The sequence below is a fragment of the Macaca nemestrina genome, chromosome 1 (genome assembly GCF_043159975.1).
Source record: "Macaca nemestrina isolate mMacNem1 chromosome 1, mMacNem.hap1, whole genome shotgun sequence".
Classification (NCBI taxonomy): domain Eukaryota; kingdom Metazoa; phylum Chordata; class Mammalia; order Primates; family Cercopithecidae; genus Macaca; species Macaca nemestrina.
The window spans coordinates 25,905,755-25,926,055 of NC_092125.1; the positions used below are offsets into that span (position 1 = coordinate 25,905,755).

Below are 20,301 nucleotides of genomic sequence, written 5' to 3' on the forward strand. Positions count from 1 at the left end.
AATTTTAATATATATTATTTTACTAGCTATGTAATAGTCCATCAAGTAGATGTACTGTAGTTTACTTAGCCATTTTCCTTTAATTGGGCCGTAAATTTGTTTACCATTTTTTACCAAATAAGGCTTTAATGAATATCTTTATTTATAAAGCTTTTTCCTGCCTTCAAGATTATTTATTTGAGAGATATTTCAGAAATGAACTATATCTAGATTAAAAGATATTGCTAAGTTATTTCCAAAAGAATCTTTACTTACTATAGTCCTACTAGGCACATATGGAAGTATATGACTTACTGTCTCCAGGCTAGTGTTCAATATAATTATTTATTTTTAACTTCTATATTTGATTTAAAAATACTTTTAGTATTTATTTAACTGATTACTAGTAAGGTTGAACTTTTTATTTAATGGTCATATAGCTTCTCTTTAACAATGTTTCTGATCATATTTATTGCTCATTAATTTAATGAAATTTTACATTTAAGAAAAGCAAGTTATGTAAGCTTTTTATACTCTTTCCCACTGTCTCATGACCAATTGATTGAGAGAGCATACAAAATTTTTAATTTAAATTTAGAAATAGTAATATATTAGTTAATATATTGATATAGTATTTCTTAATATATAATATAGTTATATATTTGTTAGTATATAATTATACCAATTGTTTAATGACCAATATATTAATTATTCACAATTAATATATTAATATATTTAATATTTAATTGTATATTAATATATGATCATGTTATGTTGCTATATTATATGTAATATAATATAGTTATATATTGTCTTAATATGTAATGAACTATGTGTTGATATGTGATACTACTTTTATTTAAATTCACTGGTTTCCATTTGTGTTTATGTATGTATGTATCTATTTTATATTAAAATATTTGATTAAGTAGGATCTTAACATACTGTTGGATATCTTCTATGTTCCTGGGACTATTCTAGACATTGGAAATACATCAGTGAAAAAAAGTACTTAAACCCCTGCCTTATTGGAACTTACATTCTAGATGGAGGAAGTTTACTATAAACATAATAAATAAGTGTACCATATAGTATGTTAGAAGGTACTAAGTACAATGGAGGAAAATAGAGCAGGTAAAGGTGATTGGAAAACCTAGGCATCATTGAGAAGGTGACATGTGGGCAAAACGTCACTTGAAGAGTGAGAAGGAGTGAGCCACATATATATATATCTAGGGGAAAAGCATTTGGGGCAGAGAGAAAACCAGTAGAAAGACTCTGAAACAGAAGCATCAGACCTAGTATGTTCAAGGATCTTAAGAAGACCTGTGTAGCTGGAGTGGAGTGAGCAGTGGAGACAGGAGTAGTAGATAAGGTCTGCCAGGAAATTGAGGAGGATATTTAAAAGGAAACGGTTATTTCTGGTTATTGTGTTGAGCATATGCCATTGGTATAAACCAGAAGGACAGTTAAAAAGCTATGGTAGTAAGAAAGGTTAGAAGTGGTGGTGGCTTAGACAAGAATGGGAGCAGTGGAGGTGGTTTAAAAAAAAAAAGTGATTGGATTCTAGATATATATTTGAAGGTGCAGCCAGTAGGACTTCTTTATAAGTCTTAGTGCCTGACCATTTAAAAATCGTGATGTTTGTGGCCTTTTTTCTTAATACATAATTAAGGTGACAGTAGGTCATCATGCTTATCACGTCTTTTCCATTCTCATGATTCTGTATACAAGGAGCTGGCGTCTTCTGAAGAATCTTATCTATACTTTTTGAGGTTTTTTTTTTTTTAGAGAAAATCATTAGTCCCATTCTTCTTTTGAATGCTACTTTTCCTTCTCTAAAAACTGACCATGAACTATATTCTCGTTCATCAATTTCTTATTTCTTTGTCAGAAAAGCAGTTTGCATTTTTTATTTATTATACAAGTATTCAACATTCATTGTAAAACAAACAAACAAACAGGCAGAACTAAAAAAAAAAGTATACAGTCTTTTTCATCTATACCAGGATTGTGTCTTGCTTTTATTTTTTCTTTGGTAACAGATGAGGCAATAGAACATGCTAAGAGCTTGGACTGAAATTGACAAGTTTTTGAACCTCTCTAAATCTCAGTTTTCTCCCTTGAAAATGGGCATATTTAATAGAACCTACTTCATAGGTTTAGTATGAAGATTTAATGAGATCATGCAGAGAAAGTACATAGCACTTACTAGCACCTTGATTGGCACCTGAGAAGGCCGTCAGTGACTGTTAGCTACAGTTCTCATCTTTTGTAAATTGTCTTTCAGATACTTTGCCCAGTTTTCTACTATGGTGTTTATCTTTTTCTTGTTGCATTATTAGAGCTATTTATTTATTATAGAATTACATGAGGGTTATACCATTTGTCTTTCATTTGTTGCAAATATTTTTCCCAATTTGGTGTTTGTTTTTCAGTTTACTTACAGTGGTTTTGCCTTATGGTTTCTGCCTGTGATAGCATGCATGGGAAAGCCTTGTTATTCCTAGAATTAAGGGAAAAGGTTCTTCTTATATTCCTCTCATATTTTCTATAATTTGGTATCAAAAACTATATATTCCTTATAGAATTTATTTTCCCATAAAGTATAATGTGAAGCCATAGCTTTGGTTTTACCACATGGCTGTTTTCTTGTCTCATTACCATTTATTGAACAATCTTTTTGTTTCTGTGTGATTTAAAATGCCATATTAACATATGTTAAATATATTTACTCGGTTACTGTGTCTTTTCCACTAATATGTCTCTGTTCCTTTTTTATTTTAATTATCATAATGTATACAATGAGCGTTTTATTCATGCCTGAATCATAGCTTTCTCAATGGAAAAAATAAATATATATATACCACATTAGCTTTTCTTTGCCAAAATAGCTGTATATTCCTTTCTGATTTAAAAGAAATACAGGTTTATCACACACTCACACACACACACACACACACAAAATTCAGTGTAAAAAATTTACCTGTGGTAATCCTACTGACATGACACTCAACACAAGTGCATAGCCTTCCTGACATGTTTCTCTGCATATATACACCCATATGAATATACAGTTTTACTTAAATAATATTATATATGTATTCTGTCTCTCTTTTTTTTTTTTTTAAGTCAAATTGACTTCTGCAATCAGCCTAGAAGAGTTTTTGTCATGGCGAAAAGTCCATGATAGTTTGTATTGTTTATTGAGTTACTGGTATTTGTCTATAATTAGTGTTTTTTAAAGTTACTGTAAATCTTACTTTTTTCCTTGTTTACATTTATTTTAAACTTAAAGAATTGTTGTGTTTCTATGAATTTAATTTAAATCTCAGTCAGATTGTTATACATGTCCTCTTTCTCATTCAGTCCTCTTCTTACACATATGCCATGATTTGTCACAGAATACTCATTGAAAATTATTTCTTTAAAAATTGGCCTTGTATTCTGCTATAGCCAGAAATGCTAATAGAACTATGGTCATCATCAGGTGAGTATTAAAACTGAAGCAGAAAATGTCACCCTGTCCTTCTACAGAACTATGATGCTCAGTCACCTGCCATATCTGAACAGCAGATCAGAACTGGAAGTGATCCACAGGGAGCAGTTCAAAAGATCAAATAACTGGCCAGGCTTTTGTTCAAGTATTAATTTTTAAAGTAGCCTGGAATAACAGAGTCTAAGGGCGTATCATAAAAATCTGTGTAACCATTAAGGATTTGGATATGGTGAACCACCTGTAGTGAAGACAAGAAAGGTGACAATGTAGTTCACTTAAAACTCAATACAGAGACATGTAGAAATACATACTAGATAATAGAAGGATCCAAACAGTGAAGAAGCAGTCCCTTTATATTTTTAAATCTTTTTTTCAAGAGTAAAGTGTGTTGTGATAGTCATCTCGATTTGTTTGAAATGATGTTTACAAATGCTATTAAAGTAATAAATCCTACATTTTACTTGTATTGTGAATTTTTTGGTCTACCTCTCTAGTTGTAAAATACAAAAATTATCCTAAAAGATTGTATTTATTAACTTTTTGGTGGAATCACTTATCTTGTTTTGATGATAGGAGCAGTATAGCGTCAAGTTCTAGAGGAATTGGGAGCCATTGCAAATCTGAGGGTCAGGAGGAATCTTTGGTCCCACAGAGCTCAGTGCAACCCCCAGAAGGAGACAGTGAGACAAGTAAGATGTTATTTTGCTTTTGTTGTTATAAAACCCCAACATTGGATGTTTACCTACTTTTCTGTTCCCTTTGATGCTGTATTTTTGTTTCTTGTTTTTAATAAATTACTTTTGCTTCTGTAGTCCAGCTGTTAAAACTGATAGATAGCAGATCCAAAAGATGGGGACCTTAAGCAGTTAAAATGAGGAGATATAGTGAAGCACAGTCCTCTTTGTGGACACAGTGGCCAGGATAATTATTCATCATACTGTAAATGGATGAGATATAGATGTTAGTTTGAATTAATCTTTTTCATTTTTATACCTAGCAGTGAAATCCGCTGTATCTGTTTTGATTGTGTGTGTGGTTTATAGAGGGGGAAAAAGAAGTAGGATCTAAACAGGTTACGAGTGAATCTATTTAATACCTGAAGTGCCACTTAGGGGATTTTTCAGATCCCTTTTCTAGTAGAATATTTTTATATGACAATGACATGAAATTTAATGTCTAGCACAGAGACTAGAACACAGTAGATGTTCAATAAATGCTTGATACATGAAGGAACAAATGAATTATATTTCTTATAAATGTATAAGTACCTTAGTATAACAGAGTTTAAAATTAAATATGTGTAAGACAGCTGTCTGGTAAGCAAATGTCCAATAAGGAATGTTAAAGACTGATCCTTCATGCATCTGACAGTTAAATTCCAGAATTAAGTATTTTCAATGGCCAAAACAGAATTTATAGTATGGTTAGCTTGACTACTTGTTCATAATAGTTTAGATTTTACCAAGTACGTGATAGAGGGGCAGAAAAATGCTCAGTTTTAAGTTTAGATTTTGGGAAGCTTAGTAAAATGCAGGATCAAGTAATTTCAGCTGTAAGGGATAGTCTAAAGCAGAGATTCTGCACATAGAGTTAATGAAGCCCAATGCCTGGACATTAGGAAGAAGCGGTGGGCCCATCCATCCATGATAGTGTTTGTACAATTTTATGTGCAAATACATATTTGCCTTGTACTGAGGGGAGGTTTTAGCTGAATGTTAAAGGTTCCTATGACTCAGAAAGGGTTAAGAACCGTTTATCCATAGGAAAGCTGGAGTATTAAGTTGATGTTTACTTTTCTAAAAAAATCTGGATTTAATGGTACATTTGGCCCCACATGCCCATAGATTCCATGGAAATACTCTCTCCCAAAATAACAATATGACAATAAAAAGGAACACAGATTTAAAAATAACAGTGTAGTAACCGTTTACATAGCATTTACATTGTATTAGGTATTATAAGTAATATAGAAATGATTTACAGTATAAGGAAGGGTATGCATAGGTTATATACAAATATGCCATTATATATGAGGGACTTGAGGATCTACAGATTTTGGTATTTTCAGCGATTTTAGAACTAATCCCTCATGGATACCAAGGGGTGACTGTAATTTGGTTTATTTACAGAAACTCCTGAAGAATCATCAGAGGATGTGACAAAATATCAGGAAGGAGTATCTGCAGAAAACCCAGTTCAGAACCATATCAATATAAGTGAGTTGCTCCCTTTAGATAATTGCTTTGTATGAGAAAATAAAAAGCCTTAATATATGTTAATCTCTCTAGAGTTAGAGACCATGTCCAAATGTGTTGTGGAATTTTCCTCCCCTTATAGAGGAATTAGATGTCATAGTAGAATGTGTTTGTCAGCTCCTAAGTTAGGTTAAATAATTAATATTGCCCACTTTACCACCTGTTACATACAACTTTATTTTCTGACAGCACAATCAGATAAGTTCACAGCCAAGCCATCGGATTCCAACTCAGGAGAAAGAAATGACCTCAATCTTGATAGCTCTTGTGGGGTTCCAGAAGAATCTACTTCATCTGAAAAAGCCAAGGAACCAGAAACTTCAGATCAGACTAGCACTGAGAGTGCTACCAATGAAAATAACACCAATCCTGAGCCTCAGTTCCAAACAGAAGCCATCGGGCCTTCAGCTCATGAAGAAACATCCACCAGGGACTCTGCTCTTCAGGACACAGATGACAGTGATGATGACCCAGTCCTGATCCCAGGTGCAAGGTATCGAGCAGGACCTGGTGATAGGTTGGTAAATTTTTAATTAACATGAACTGTAAAAAATGTATTTCACGAGGATTTGTTTGAAGTCATGTAAGGGAATCTCTCCATTTTTGACAGTTGCTTCCTCTAAGAGTGTCTTTTTCATATAAACCTAAAGAAACTTTACAGTTTACTGTAAATGATTTTACATATTATATTTTTTGAGCACTGTACATTAATAGGGAAATAAAAAGTCTTCATTCTCCTTATCTCTAGCACTGAGACCTGCTTCTGAATTTACAGATCAAGAGAAAACAAGGTTAAGAATGACCCACAGGTTATTTATGAAGTCAAGGTTATACTTAGCTCTCAGATTATCTTGTAGATATCCAGGCCTCTATCAGTTTTGCTTTGGTTTTAATGTTAATTTTTTCCTGCTTTTCTATTGACCCTGGATTAAGGTAGTGTGTTAGTAGTTCTGTGTTTGGAAACACTGTTTTTCTTTGATTTCTACTAAACTTAGTGACTGAATTTAGAAAATGAAAAATTACACTAAATAAATACTGTAACAGCAATAAAAAATTGAATTGCCAACATGTTTATATAGTTTTTCTATATTTTATGTGATCACTAGGATATATTTTCTTTTGTGGGAGATAAAATAAATTTTTAAAGTATACTGCATTTCATACTTATGGAAAACTATTTCTGTTATTAGTGCTATGATATCTCATTGTAAGTTCTGTCTTCTTTCAGAGAACCTAGTTTTAATCTTAAAATCCTAGTTTACAAAGGAGTGAGATTCTATTTGAAATCACGTTTTATATGCTCAGTATATTGCTGTTTATAAGATACGCTAAAGTATCTGTCAACTGAAAAATATAATGAAAGATTAATTTACCACTTATAGTCAAGAACATAATGATGGGTTTGAGTACTGGTTTCACCACCTACCAGCAATGTTTTTTCATTCAAATTACTTAATGACTCTTAAAGATTCAGTTTCCTTATCTATAAAATAGGGTTATGATTATCTAAAATTATTGCAAGAATTTAAAAACATATCTATCAGTCAGTCAATCATGATGTGACCTGGCTCATATTAATAGCACTAATTAAATGATAGCTGTATTAAACAATCAAGATAGTCTATGAGGCCCCTTTAATTTTTAAAAGAATTATAGTAAAAATGACTCTAGGGATACAGACTGACAGAAAACAGGCAAAAATCCTGAAGAGGATAGCTTGCAGTTCAGGGGAACTGCCTTTTCTTAACTATGAAAGGGTATGTTTCTTCCTTTAGTCATATTTGGGAAATGTTTACTTTGCCATGGTACTTTTTTTGTAGATACGAACCAAGAATTTCCTCCCATATTTATACTTAGAGATTAATCAGACATCTTCTCTTTACCTATACACATTAATCTTGAACATTCTTAATATATATTTTAGGCAAGTAAGCCTTGGTTCTATTTCTTTCTATACCCAGAGGGAGTTCCTTAGAATGTTATTACCACTTAATATATGCAGATGAGATTAGCAAGCTTAGCGCAATTTGAAAATCAAACTGATAATTTCCAAAACCCAGGGTTGAGAGCTAGATTCTATAATTTAATTAAGCTTGTACCTTTATGGCCTTCCATTTATATAAATGAGCTAATGTCTTATTTTTCTGTATTTAAGTAGTAGAACATGATACTGAGGTCATAATTGAAAATAAAATTTAAGTGCCCAGTTTCTAGTAATGTTTTTTATGGATATTAGACACTTTGAGAAAATCATAACTATTTAGCAGCTTCTGTGCAGGCTACTTATAACACTAATACCAAGCCTGCTTTATAGCTGAGGAAACTTAGGTGCTAAGCAAAGGGTTTTTGTATTCTAGACCTAAGGAGTTTTGTTTTTTGAAACACAGTACTGTAATATTAATGAGAAAGAAGGATTTGAGGGAGGGTGGGTCCTGGAGAATACAGAAACTGTAATCTTTCTATAGAGCTTTATCATCTTCGTAATCCTTAGATGATTTATATGTTTTAGGGATTCTTTTAGTGTTTAGATCTTTCACAAAGTTGGTTCCCAGTAACCTCATTGACCCAAGGAAACTCAGGTGCTGAACTGGACCAGCAGAATCTTTTAGAAGAGAGATAATCAGTGACAACAAACAGCCTGGAATTGATCCCACTTCATGCATATACTCTTGAATTCATACTCTCAGGATTAGATCCGGATTTGAAACCACTCTGGGATCATATTTAGTTCCTTGCTTTTTAAAAATTAAAGATTATTTAATATTCTGTACACTCATTTGAGTATTTAGCCTATGTTGGTCCTACATGGTATTTTGTTTTGTGAGATACAGTAGTAAACTTCCTGAAGAGTAACAGAAGAATGATAAAATTCTTACCCTTCAAGAAACTTAATTATTTATGAAGAAGAGAGAATACCCAAGCCACTTATAGGAACATAGAACACATTTAATATATGAAAGTAAATACAATTACGTGTGTGTGTGTGTGTGTGTGTGTATAAAGATGTGTATACTGAGGGTAACTAGAAAGTGATTAGAGTAACAATTACATTAATTTTCCTTTGAGATTTGCATTATTTTCTAGCTCTTTACCAAAAAATTTGTAAATGGTGTAAATATTTCCTCTGACTTTTATCTCATTTTTTATAATTGTTAACTTTATTGGTACCATCCTGATTTAATCTTGAACAACTGTAAAAAAGTATACTTTTAATATTTCTACACCTTTCTAAGGGCTCTTCATCATTGACACTCCTGCCAGTTTATCTTACTTCTCAATTTATTTGACTTTTATTCTAAAAAGAGAAAGTTTAAGAGATTTTGCTTCTTAAGAACATGAAAAGAATCACTTACCAGCTTGTAATTAGGCATATGATTTTGGAGAATTTCTGTTTCCTAAGAGACTAAGGGTTGTGAAGCTCTGTTGTAAAAATCATATTTGGTTCCTAGACTCCAAGGATACATTGCACACATGGATGAAAGGCCCACCTAAAAGGATGTATGTCTTAAAGTTCCCTCCATGCTGCCATTTGCAAAGCCCAGTCAATATTAGTTTAGTTGGAGTGGAGAAATGGTCCTAAAATTAAATATTATAAAAGTGTATACTTATTCTGTACTTTATATAAAGAACTATATAGTTTTTGTCCCAAATTTAATTTTTAAAATGAAACTTTAAAAAGCTTTATAGCTAAGTCATTTCTGACACACATTTACTAAAAATATCAGAACAGTTCCTTGCAATACAGAGTAATGATTTTTTTTAAAAATTTGCTTTCTTATAATTTGGTTAAATAAATGACCCAGGTTTTCATTTTTGGGCTGAGATCAAGCATGAGAAGGAAGTGTCTTAGAAAATGAAGACCTTAACAACTAACATAGATATTTTTAAATGGAATGCTCTTCTCATTAACTACAGCAAGTCTATATAAATGTAACTGGGAGTCTATAGCAGAGCAGCAGACTTACTCCTAAAGAGCCATATCATAAGTATTTTAGACTTTGTTGGCCAGGAGACAAAATGGAGACCATTATGGTAGGTACCTATATGACCATTTAAAATATTACATTTAAAAATGTAAAAACTTTTCTTAGCCTAAGGTTCATTTCAAAAATTGGCATTTGGCAGAGATCTAGCCCAAGAGTCATAGCTTGCAAATACCTGCTCTGTAGTAATCAGTATTATAGAGAGAAGTCAAACTATAGTCTGTGGTAAAATACCTCTGCTGGCAGAAATCCAGAGTTTAAAACAATGAAATATATGAATCGCCACATATTTGGGTTCCCTGTAACTTTGTGTAAGGCAAGAACATAGAACAGTAAATGGGAAATAAATTGAAAAAAGACATAAAGAAATGTATGTTCTCTAATCCTGGTGTTTAAAAAAATAAAATTAGTCCTAATGTCAAAAATAAGTCTGACTTAGGAAAAAAGCAAAACAAAACAAAAAAATAGTATGTGTATCTCTTAGTGATTTTATATACTGTATTTATTTATTTCGTTTTGTTTTATTTTTTGAGACAGGGTTTTGCCCTGTTGCCCAGGCTGGAGTACAATGGTACAGTCATAGCTCACTGCAGCCTCATACTCCTGGGCTCAAGCGATCCTGCTCCCTCAGTCTCCCAAGTAGCTGGGATTACAGATGCATGTTGCTGCACTCTTTATTTATTTATTTATTTTAGTTTTAGAAGAGACAGTCTCACTATGTTGACCAGGCTGGTCTTGAACTCCTGGCCTCAAGCCTCAGCCACCCAAAGTGCTGGGGGACTGCAGGCATGAGCCACCGTGCCTGGCCATATACTGGGTTAAGAAACATATATATATGCCCTTGGAATGAAAAGAGTGTGGTTGAGTTCTCTGTTCAGATAATCTTCATGTAAGTTTTTCTTTTTTTTCTTTTTTTGAGATGGAGTCTTGCTCTGTCACCCAGGCTGGAGTGCAGTGGCGCAATCTTGGCTCACTGCAAGCTCCACCTCCCAGGTTCACGCCATTCTCCTGCCTCAGCCTCCCAATTAGCTGGGACTACAGGCACCCACCACCACGCCCAGCTAATTTTTTATATTTTTAGTAGAGACAGGTTTTCACTGTGTTAGCCAGGATGGTCTCGATCTTCTGACCTCGTGATCCGCCTGCCTCGGCCTCCCAAAGTGCTGGGATTACAGGTGTGAGCCACTGTGCCTGGCCCATATAATTTTTTTTTTTCTTTTACAATGCCAAATCTATTGTAAATTATTTGATGGCCTGGTCGGTAGCTCTTACTGTTTCTAAACTCAAGAGAAAACCTAAATTACTCTCTGAAAAAGACAAGCATCTAAGAAAGCTTCCTGAATAAGTCCTCACATAGTCTCTTGAATAGTTTTTAATTATATCCTCAGTTAGGATGATCTAATAATTTTTTCCCTAAAGAGTGATAATATTAACCCTGTATTGCCCTGTAATAAGTTTTAGAAGTATTATTTTCATAGAAATTTGGTTCCATATACCTGGACCATGGAGCATAGCCCTCACTTTTAAAGCCAAAATTCCTTGTACTGTAAATTTGGCAGCATTTATTCAGTCATCATTATAACCACGCTTTCCATGTTTCTCATTATTGCAGTTTACTCTTTATTAAAGAAAATTGCAGGCCGGGCGCGGTGGCTCAAGCCTGTAATCCCAGCACTTTGGGAGGCCGAGACGGGCGGATCACGAGGTCAGGAGATCGAGACTAGCCTGGCTAACACGGTGAAACCCCGTCTCTACTAAAAAAATACAAAAAGCTAGCCGGGCGAGGTGGCGGGTGCCTGTAGTCCCAGCTACTGGGGAGGCTGAGGCAGGAGAATGGCGTAGACCCGGGAGGCGGAGCTTGCAGTGAGCTGAGATCCGGCCACTGCACTCCAGCCTGGGCGACAGAGCGAGACTCCGTCTCAAAAAAAAAAAAAAAAAAAAAAAAAAAAGAAAATTGCAGAGAGAAAAGAAATAGTCAAAGAGAAAGAACTGGACTCCTAGGAAGTTACAAACCATGTTATTCTTTGCTTATTTGTTATATAGTCTTGTGGTTAGGCCAAGTGAGTCAGCTTAGGGCTTAATTAGTTATTTTCCAAAGAGCTCCTCAGCTTTAAGGAGCGTATAGGTGTTCCCGTGGATGGCATTCGTAATAAGCCAGTGCAGTTTCCCATACTGTGACAGGATTGGGTTCTGATTTATTTAAAAGATAAAAGGGATTAAGTGCAATGTCTTCCTTCTATTTTATCTTCAAGGAGTGTTTCTGTTCGCTTAATTTCTTCATATACATTTAGTTGACTGACATATTCCTTGCTTAATGCCCTAAGTCACAAAGGGAAACAAAAGTTTTTTTTAAAATTGAGATGATTGATGATTAAAAAAGGTGACCTTAATGCTTTAAATATTTGGTTCTTTGAAGTCTTTGTAAGTGATTTCAGTTATTGTGTTCCCTTCACTAGATTTAATATCAGAGGAACAACAATAGGTGATAGAATAATGAGGTAATTCAGTATATTCCTTCATTATTTTTTTCTATGATGGATTTGCCAGGTCCTCTTTTGCCACAGCTAACCACCTTTCCTATTAACAGTTAATACTTCCTTTGAACTTACTGAACTCTAAGTGCTAAGCATTGTAAAGCAGGTCGCTTTCCACAAACTATATTTAGCTGCATGCACTGCATGGGGATAGAATGAAAAGAAATTTCCTGTGTGCAGATATAACTGATGTTCACTTCAAATGTGTCATATGACAAAGTAACTATAATCTGAAATGATGTACTTTAAATATCAGTTACTCTTTTTGGATATTTTGTTGAAGAATGCAATTTATGTTTTTTTAATTTGATTGGGATAACAATTATCAACTTTTTGTTATTCATATATACTCCTTTTCCTTGAGCTCAATAACTAAAAATGTACTTAAGTCTAAATCTGTGTATAGGTTTCTGATTTTTGAAAGAAAGTTGTTTCCTTATAAATAGTTTAGAAATAGTGTCACATCAAGATGATACGTAATCCTCAAGCATTTCTCTAATTCTGACAATGGGGTATATTTTTGGGTAGATCTTTAAAGTGAACCTCAATCACATCAATCACCTACTCAAAACCTGGTTTGCTGACAAAAGCAACCTTGTACTTAACTCTAGAGGCATGTATCTGTTATTTACATCAGTTTCTAAAACAGAGTTGAACATGAAACATATAGCAACAATCAGAAATGTAAAGTTTGTAGAGTTCCCAATGGAAAATGCAGAAGTCATGAAATAAGCCAAAAAATATAATAGATGTATGGAAATTTCTGGTTATGGTTCATTCTCAGGAGGATTCTCAACTACAAGTCTCAAATTTGTTTTTGCTTCTCAAACTTGTTTTATTTTTGTGTTGTTGTTTCTAGCCTGTTTTAACATTAAGGTATATTTGAAGTAACTTTTTCAAATTATTACTAGTTATCACTTTCTTTTTTTTTTTTCCCAAGGTGTATACTTGCTCTGTTGCCCGGGCTGTAGTGCAGTGGCACAATCCCAGCCCACTACAGCCTCCGCCTCCAGAGTTCAAGTGATTCTCCTGCCTCAGCCTCCTGAGTATCTGGGATTACAGGCGCCCACCACCAGGCCCAGCTAATTTTTGTATTTTTAGTAGAGACAGGGTTGGTCACCATGTTAGTCAGGCTGGTCTTGAACTACTGACATCAAGTGATCTGCCCATGTTGGCCTCCCAAAAGTGCTGGGATTACAGGCGTGAGCCAGTGCACCTGGCCTAGTTACCACTTTCTAATTAATTATATGACAATAAAATGGAATTTGCTTTAGAGTTCTTTGATATTCTGATTAATACTTTTTATCCCAAGTACACAAAGCTGGTTTCTGCTTTCATAATGAAAATTGCAACTATAAAGTATCATGATGCTTTGAGTTTTAGAAAAGCTAAAACACTAATGTGGAGATTATCATGAACTGATAAACAATGGTAAAGCAGAAAATGTAACAGCAGAAGAGTGAATGAGGTGAGACTCATTCTTCTCTACCTCATTTATTTCTTATGTAGAGATTATCTGGTGGAAGCTTCTAATTATAAGGCAGTATTTTCCTGCCACTGAACACATTTGTTCTGCTTCTCCTTTTAGCAATTGGAGATGTTCAAAGAATGTAAACTGCTTAAGATAGACAAAATTAAAAAAAAAATCACAGATGTTTATATCTACTGTCCATTATGACTGGTCTTCATTAGGGACTGTCTTACAGTGTTTGGGGAATGTGATTTAGTGTAATCTGCTAAGATTCTGAATGATAGGTGCCATATTTCTTTGAATAGTAAATAAAGTGGTAGTCATCCCCTACTTTTATTACCTCATCACCTCTTTCCTGGTCTATTGAGGGAGTTCTCCAACTCTTTCTATTCCTGCTTTCAGTATTTCTCCATTGTTTATGATATAAAGAAGAGACAAACCCAGCTTCCTTGCCTGGTATGTAGGACACTTCTTAATATAGCTGCTGCCAAAAATTGGTCATGCTCTCTACCTTGCCATACTTGGAGTGTCACTGGATACATTCAGAGGACTATTGGAGTTCTCTGAATACATTATACTGCCTTAAGCCAGTGTGTCTTTACATACTCTGAGCCTTCTAACAGAAAAGACCTCCCATCACTGTTACCATCATTTGGGTCACCTCATCTTTCAACATCATCTTAAGCTACTTTTCCTGGCCCATATATTCCCTAATCAAAAATATGGGCCCTTATATACACCTACTGTACTACCTGTCAGAGTTCATTGTATATTTGTATGTTTTCATATATAAGAATGTAAGCACTTTTAAGGACAGTGTAATACATACAGGCACACAGAAATAAAAGTTGGCAAAGACACCTTTTTGTCAAAAACTCTAGCTAACTAAATTTTTATTCGTATCTCCCTGCATGATATGGGTTTTTGCTTTCTTTCTCTGCTTCCTGAAACGTGAATGAGAAACCAGTGAATTACTGTTTCAGGGGTCCCACGGCCTCTCCACACATTTGATTGCTTGCTACACTTCAATCATGGCTATAATTTATTATGGCAAGGAAAAAAGATCAGACAGAGTGGAAGAATCCAGGCACAATGTTCCACTGTTCTCTCTTTCAGAATGTGTACCTCCCTTCCCAATAAAATACAGTAATACTTGTGTAGTTTTTCTGCCCTGGTGAAGCCTGCTTATAACTCAAAATCCAGGGTGTTTACTGGGGGCTGGTCATGTAGACACCTCTGCCTGTGTGCCTAACCACAGTCACCTGAATTCCAGACCCAGAAGGAAAGTAGGTGTTCACCACAAATCATGTTACTTTTGCAGTTTACGCAAGCTGGCCCCGCGGGGTTGTATCCCAGGCAGGCAGAGCAACGTAACATGCCAAAAGTCAAGTTCTCAGACACCAGCCAAGGGCCAGCCTTATAAGCAGACCCTTCTAAAGATAGCAGCATCAGACCTGCTATCCCTTACTTTTGTTTACTAATACATTGTAAGGCAAAGAATCCAGTTTCTTGCCCCCACAAAAGAGCAGAAACAGCAAGATACTGTCTAGCAACCTATCTCCCTCACTTATTTCAGATGCTTGTAAAGATACGTGTTGAAATGACAGAAGTTCTAACATATAGACCTTTTTTGTTGATAAAGCTAGATAACGCTGATGTATTAATAGTATCTTAGTTCATTTCCTGTTGCTTATGATAGAAATCTTCTGGGTAATTAATAAAAGAAATGCATTTTTTACAGTTACGGAGGCTGGGAAATCCAAGGTAGCAGGGCCACAGAGCCTTCTGGCTAGCAAGGACTCTGCAGAGTCCCAAGCTGGCACAGGAGATCACATGATGAGAAGGCTAAGCTCAGGCTTCTCTTCCTCTTCTTATAAAGCCACCAGTCCCCACTGCCATGATAATCTGTTAATCTATAAGTAGATTAATTCATTCTTGAGAGCAGAGCCCTCATGATCCAATCACCTTTTAAAGACCCCACCGCTCAATACTGCCACATTGGGGATTAAGTTTCACCATGAGTTTTGGAGGGGACATGCAAACCATAGCACATAGCTTTTACTATAAACCAAGTGTGTGTTTTAAAGCACTTAAAATGTTTATCTTTTAATAACTTTTTTCTAGACTCTTATTTATAGCATTCAATTGGACTGCAAACATTTTAAAATTTATAATTTAAATGAAAATTTTAGCTTCACCCTGGCTGAATAATCACAGGTTGTATATAAGAAGATTCAAATTAATGAGGTTTTCTTTTCTAAGAACTGCTAAGCTAATATAAGAAAAATATATACACAGTGTAAATTAAAAGAACTTACTGGGTTTTTGTTTTTGTTTTTGTTTTTTTTGAGGTGAAATCTTGCTCTGTCGCCCAGGCTGGAGTGCAGTGGTGCAATCTCGGCTCACTGCAACCTCTGCCTGCCGGGTTCAAGCAGTTCTCCTGCCTCAGCCTCCCAAGTAGCTGGGACTACAGGCATGCACCACCATGCCCAGCTAATTTTTTGTATTTTTAGTAGAGATGGGGTTTTTAACTTGATATACTGAAGAACAGTGTATTCAGAATTATAATGAGCATTTCCAATGAACCATAAATACATGGAATTTAATCTATTCTTTTAATATCCTTTTTCTTATTTATGCCTGGAGAATGCATCTTTAACACATACGCATAGCAACTTTAATTCTTATAGCAAAGTTTTATAGTTACTGTGAAAGTAGAGACATAGAAATGTAATAATTGTTGCAGAGACTCTTCTATTGAAGGAGATGGTGGTGAGGATAGCTTTCCTATGTTTATAAGAACCTAGATCTTCAGTCTTTGAATTGAAAAAAATCAAGCTCAAGTTTTTTATAATAAATTCACACTCAATTTATTTTTGAGTGGAATAATTTAATTACAAAATTAAGAAGATGAAGGTCACTGTTGTCCAAAGTGTTCTGATGCTCTACAATGTGGTCACAAAATTTGGGAAATACTACATTGTGTATACATCTTTGTGAGATTCACAAGAACTTGTGGCATAATAAAGCCCCTGAGAAGACTTGCAGCAAAGAAACCTCTTTAAGCTTTGTTTAGTATATCATTTTCCACACTTACTTTATCATAAGCCTATTTTGTGGAATACCTACAAAAATCCCAAGTTTGAGAAGTGCTCTGCTTCCAGATTATTCTAACTACATTCTAGACAAGTATTGAGTTCCTTAGAAACCTGGACTAGGAGAAGCTTTTATTTCCCTTTAGTGTTTCACTGTGTGTTTTGCATAGCAAATAATTTCTTTCTACAAATTTATTCAAAATTCGCCTGCTATAATTCTAGTCATGTTCTTGTATTCTATCCATAGTACAGTATCCTTTATATAATAACCTTGTTTGGTAACTGAATTACTTAAGTCATTTCATTCCTGGTCTGTCCTCTCCTAATCTTTGATTATGCTGTTTTTCCCACCCTAAAAAGTCTTTGTTCTCTTGTGAGGCATTTTACTCATACCTATAATATCAGTTAATTTGTGCCCTTCTACCTATGTGTAATGGTGTTTTATGAAAGGGTTTACCATCTTGAAAATGGTATGCAAAGTAATTCATTTTTTAGTGCTCTTTAATGAATTTCTCCTTATTTTAGCCTAGTTTTTTACTAAATGTGACTAGTACTTTTAAAAGGGGTTTATAGACTGTTTCATGTAACTTCATACTTTAACCTTGGCGTTATCTCCAAGATTCCAGATTTCCTGGAATATGCAATAGTAAAATACAAAGTCAGGAGTCTACATTTTATTTTCTTAGGTTAGTTGTACATCCTTCAGATTTACTGTCTTTTTCTCCATTAATGTTTCTTCCAAATAGAATAATAATTGATACTTTGAGCTGTTTTGTTATTACTTTGAAATTGCTGGATAATCAATTTTTTACCTATTATTTTGTTACTTCAATAAACCTCTTATGTGCTAGATACTCTGATGGGTGCTGGTGATAATGATAACACAACGCCTACCCTCCTTGAACTCTCAGTTCAGTGGGATACACAGACATATATACATAGTTACAATACAGTAATTGCATTGACAGAGCTTTGCAGGGCTTTGAGAGTATTAAGGACCCCCTCATCTAACCCGAGGAAGGGGAGAATTGTATTTTTATAATTCTTGGTTTATGACACACTATTATTGTTAGTTCATACTTGGTTCCTTTTCTTTCTTTAGATACCCACGAGCCCACCAACCAATCCAAGAACTAAAAAACTCGCTGTAACTTAAATCTACCTGTTCACCCTATTTTGTCCATCTGCCTACCACACCAGTGGTAACCAGTGTGTGAATGTTATGGTTATCATGCCTTGCTTTAAAAAACAAAACATAAACATATAAACATAAATTTTTACCCACTTTTGAACTTTAAATAAAAATGATGTCATACTGTATACGAGACTGGGGCTTTTTTTTTCCCTCAGATATTATCTTACTATGATTCATCCATGTTATATGTAGCTCTTGCCCAGTCATTTTTACTGCTGTCTAATAATAAGTTTGACTAAACCATAGTTTATCCATTTTCCTGTTAATGGACATTTAGGTTGTTTCTAGTTTTTGGTATTAACAGTGCTGCTTTGAGCATTCCCAAATATTTCTCCTGATAACAAAGTTTTTCTTGGGTATATACCTAGGAATGGACCATTTGCAAAATAATTTAAAATTGTTCTCCAAAGTGGGAGTGTAAATTAAATACAATATATAACAATATTTTTTAAAAATCATGTTTATTCACATCACTGATTCTTGTTGTCACATATCTTGATTTTTCTAATTGATTTGGTGTACAGTAATATCTCATGGTCTTGATGTTCGTTGCCCAATTTACAAAGAAGATTATGTATCTCTTGTTTTTCAGCCTGATCTCTTGATCTGTTTGTTTGTTTGTTTGTTTTTGAGATGGAGTCTCGCTCTGTCACCAGGCTGGAGTGTAGTGGCACGATCTCAGCACACTGCAACTTCCACCTCCCAGGTTCAAGTGATTCTCCTGCCTCAGCCTCCCAGGTAGCTGGGATTACAGGTGCATGCCACCACACCCGGCTAATTTTTGTATTTTTAGTAGAGATGGGGCTTCACTGTGTTAGCCAGGCTGGTCTCGAACTCCTAAACCTCAAGTGATCCACCTGCCTCAGCCTCCCAAAGTGCTGGGATTACAGGCGTGAGCCACTGCACCCGGTCCTGATCTGGTTTTCTACTGGGTTGTTTTAATTGAGTTGTTTTTCTTTTCCTTATTGATTTATAAGAATTCTTAATGCATTTTTGATACTAATCCACTATCATGTATTAGTGCACAAATATTTTTTCTATTTTATGATGTTTTTCACTGTTTTTAGGCTGTTTCTTGATGAACCATTTTTAATTTTCACATAGTTAAATTTTATCGATCTTTTATGCTTATCACTTTATTTTATTTACAAAGTCCTTATCTGGAATTTTAAAATTTATCTATATTTCCTTTTGAAGTTTTACTTTTGACATTTAAGTTACTAATTTATTTGGGAATGATTTTTGTTTATGATGTATATGTGTAACTTTTCCCTGCCCCATTTAGATAGCCAGTTTTTCCCCTGTTCATTTATGAAATGGTGAATTTTCCCAGTGATCTGCTATCCCACGTATGTCATATTACAAAGATTTATATAACACAAATCTGTTTCTAGGCTGTTTTGTTTCATCAGACAATTTGTCTCTCTGTCAGTATCATACTTTTGTAATTATTATAGCTTTGTAATAAATCTTAATGACTGCTAAGGCAAGACCCTTCTTTCTCTTTATTCATTTTTAGAAGGATCTTGGCTATTCTTTGTCCTTTGGTTGATTTTATTAAGTTCTACAAATAAGTCATCAGAATATGCTTATAGTTGTAATAAATTTGTAAAATAAATTTGGGTGAAAATTGTTTATCTTTACTATACAATGTTACATCTACAATTATTTAGGCCTTTTTTTCTTTTTTCCTTGAGACAGGGTCTTGCTCTGTCGCCCAGGCTGGAGTGCAGTGGCATGATCACGGCTCACTGCAGTTTCGACCTCCTGGGCTCAGGCAATCCTCCCACCTCAGCTTCCTGAGTAGCTGGGACCACAGATGTGTGCCACCACTCCTGGCTTATTTTTTTAATTTTTTCGTGGAGATGGGGTCTCACTATGTTGCCCAGCCTGGTTTCAAACTCCTGAGCTCAAGGGATCCTCCTGTCTTAGCCTCCCAAACTGCTGGGATTATAGGTGTGAACTGCTATGCTCAGCCTAGGCCTTTTAGAAAATATCTTTCAGTAACATTTTATTTTTCTGTGAACAAGTTTTACACATATTTTTTGTAACTTAAAGACACTTTTGGTTGCTGTTATAAATGCATTCTTTTTAAAATTTAGGCTAATTGTCCCTTGCTGATATTTAGAAATGTAGTTAACTTGCATATGATTATGTATCCAGCCACATTCCTTTTCTATTATTTGTATTAATTGGCCCATAGATTTCTTGAGTTTTGGTTTTTGTTGTTGTTTTGAGAGATAGATCCTTGTTTTGTTACCCAGGCTGGAATACATGACATGATCTTAAC

General features: G+C 34.6%; 1 protein-coding gene across 13 annotated transcripts in view; it reads left to right on the forward strand.

Moving 5' to 3' along the window:
- Positions 1-20,301, forward strand: part of LOC105492996 (DDB1 and CUL4 associated factor 6) — a 142,210-nt gene that overhangs the window by 106,703 nt on the left and 15,206 nt on the right. For 9 of the 13 annotated variants that reach the window (XM_024796360.2, XM_024796362.2, XM_011760406.2 and 6 more), the window contains 3 exons: positions 4,052-4,167; positions 5,608-5,694; positions 5,923-6,250. In XM_024796360.2, coding sequence (XP_024652128.1) covers positions 4,052-4,167; positions 5,608-5,694; positions 5,923-6,250 — 531 coding nt within the window. Of the gene's footprint in view, positions 1-4,051; positions 4,168-5,607; positions 5,695-5,922; positions 6,251-12,172; positions 12,215-20,301 lie in introns of all 13 variants that reach the window. The other 4 variants (XM_011760413.2, XM_011760404.2, XM_011760407.2 and 1 more) reach the window with 1 other exon arrangement.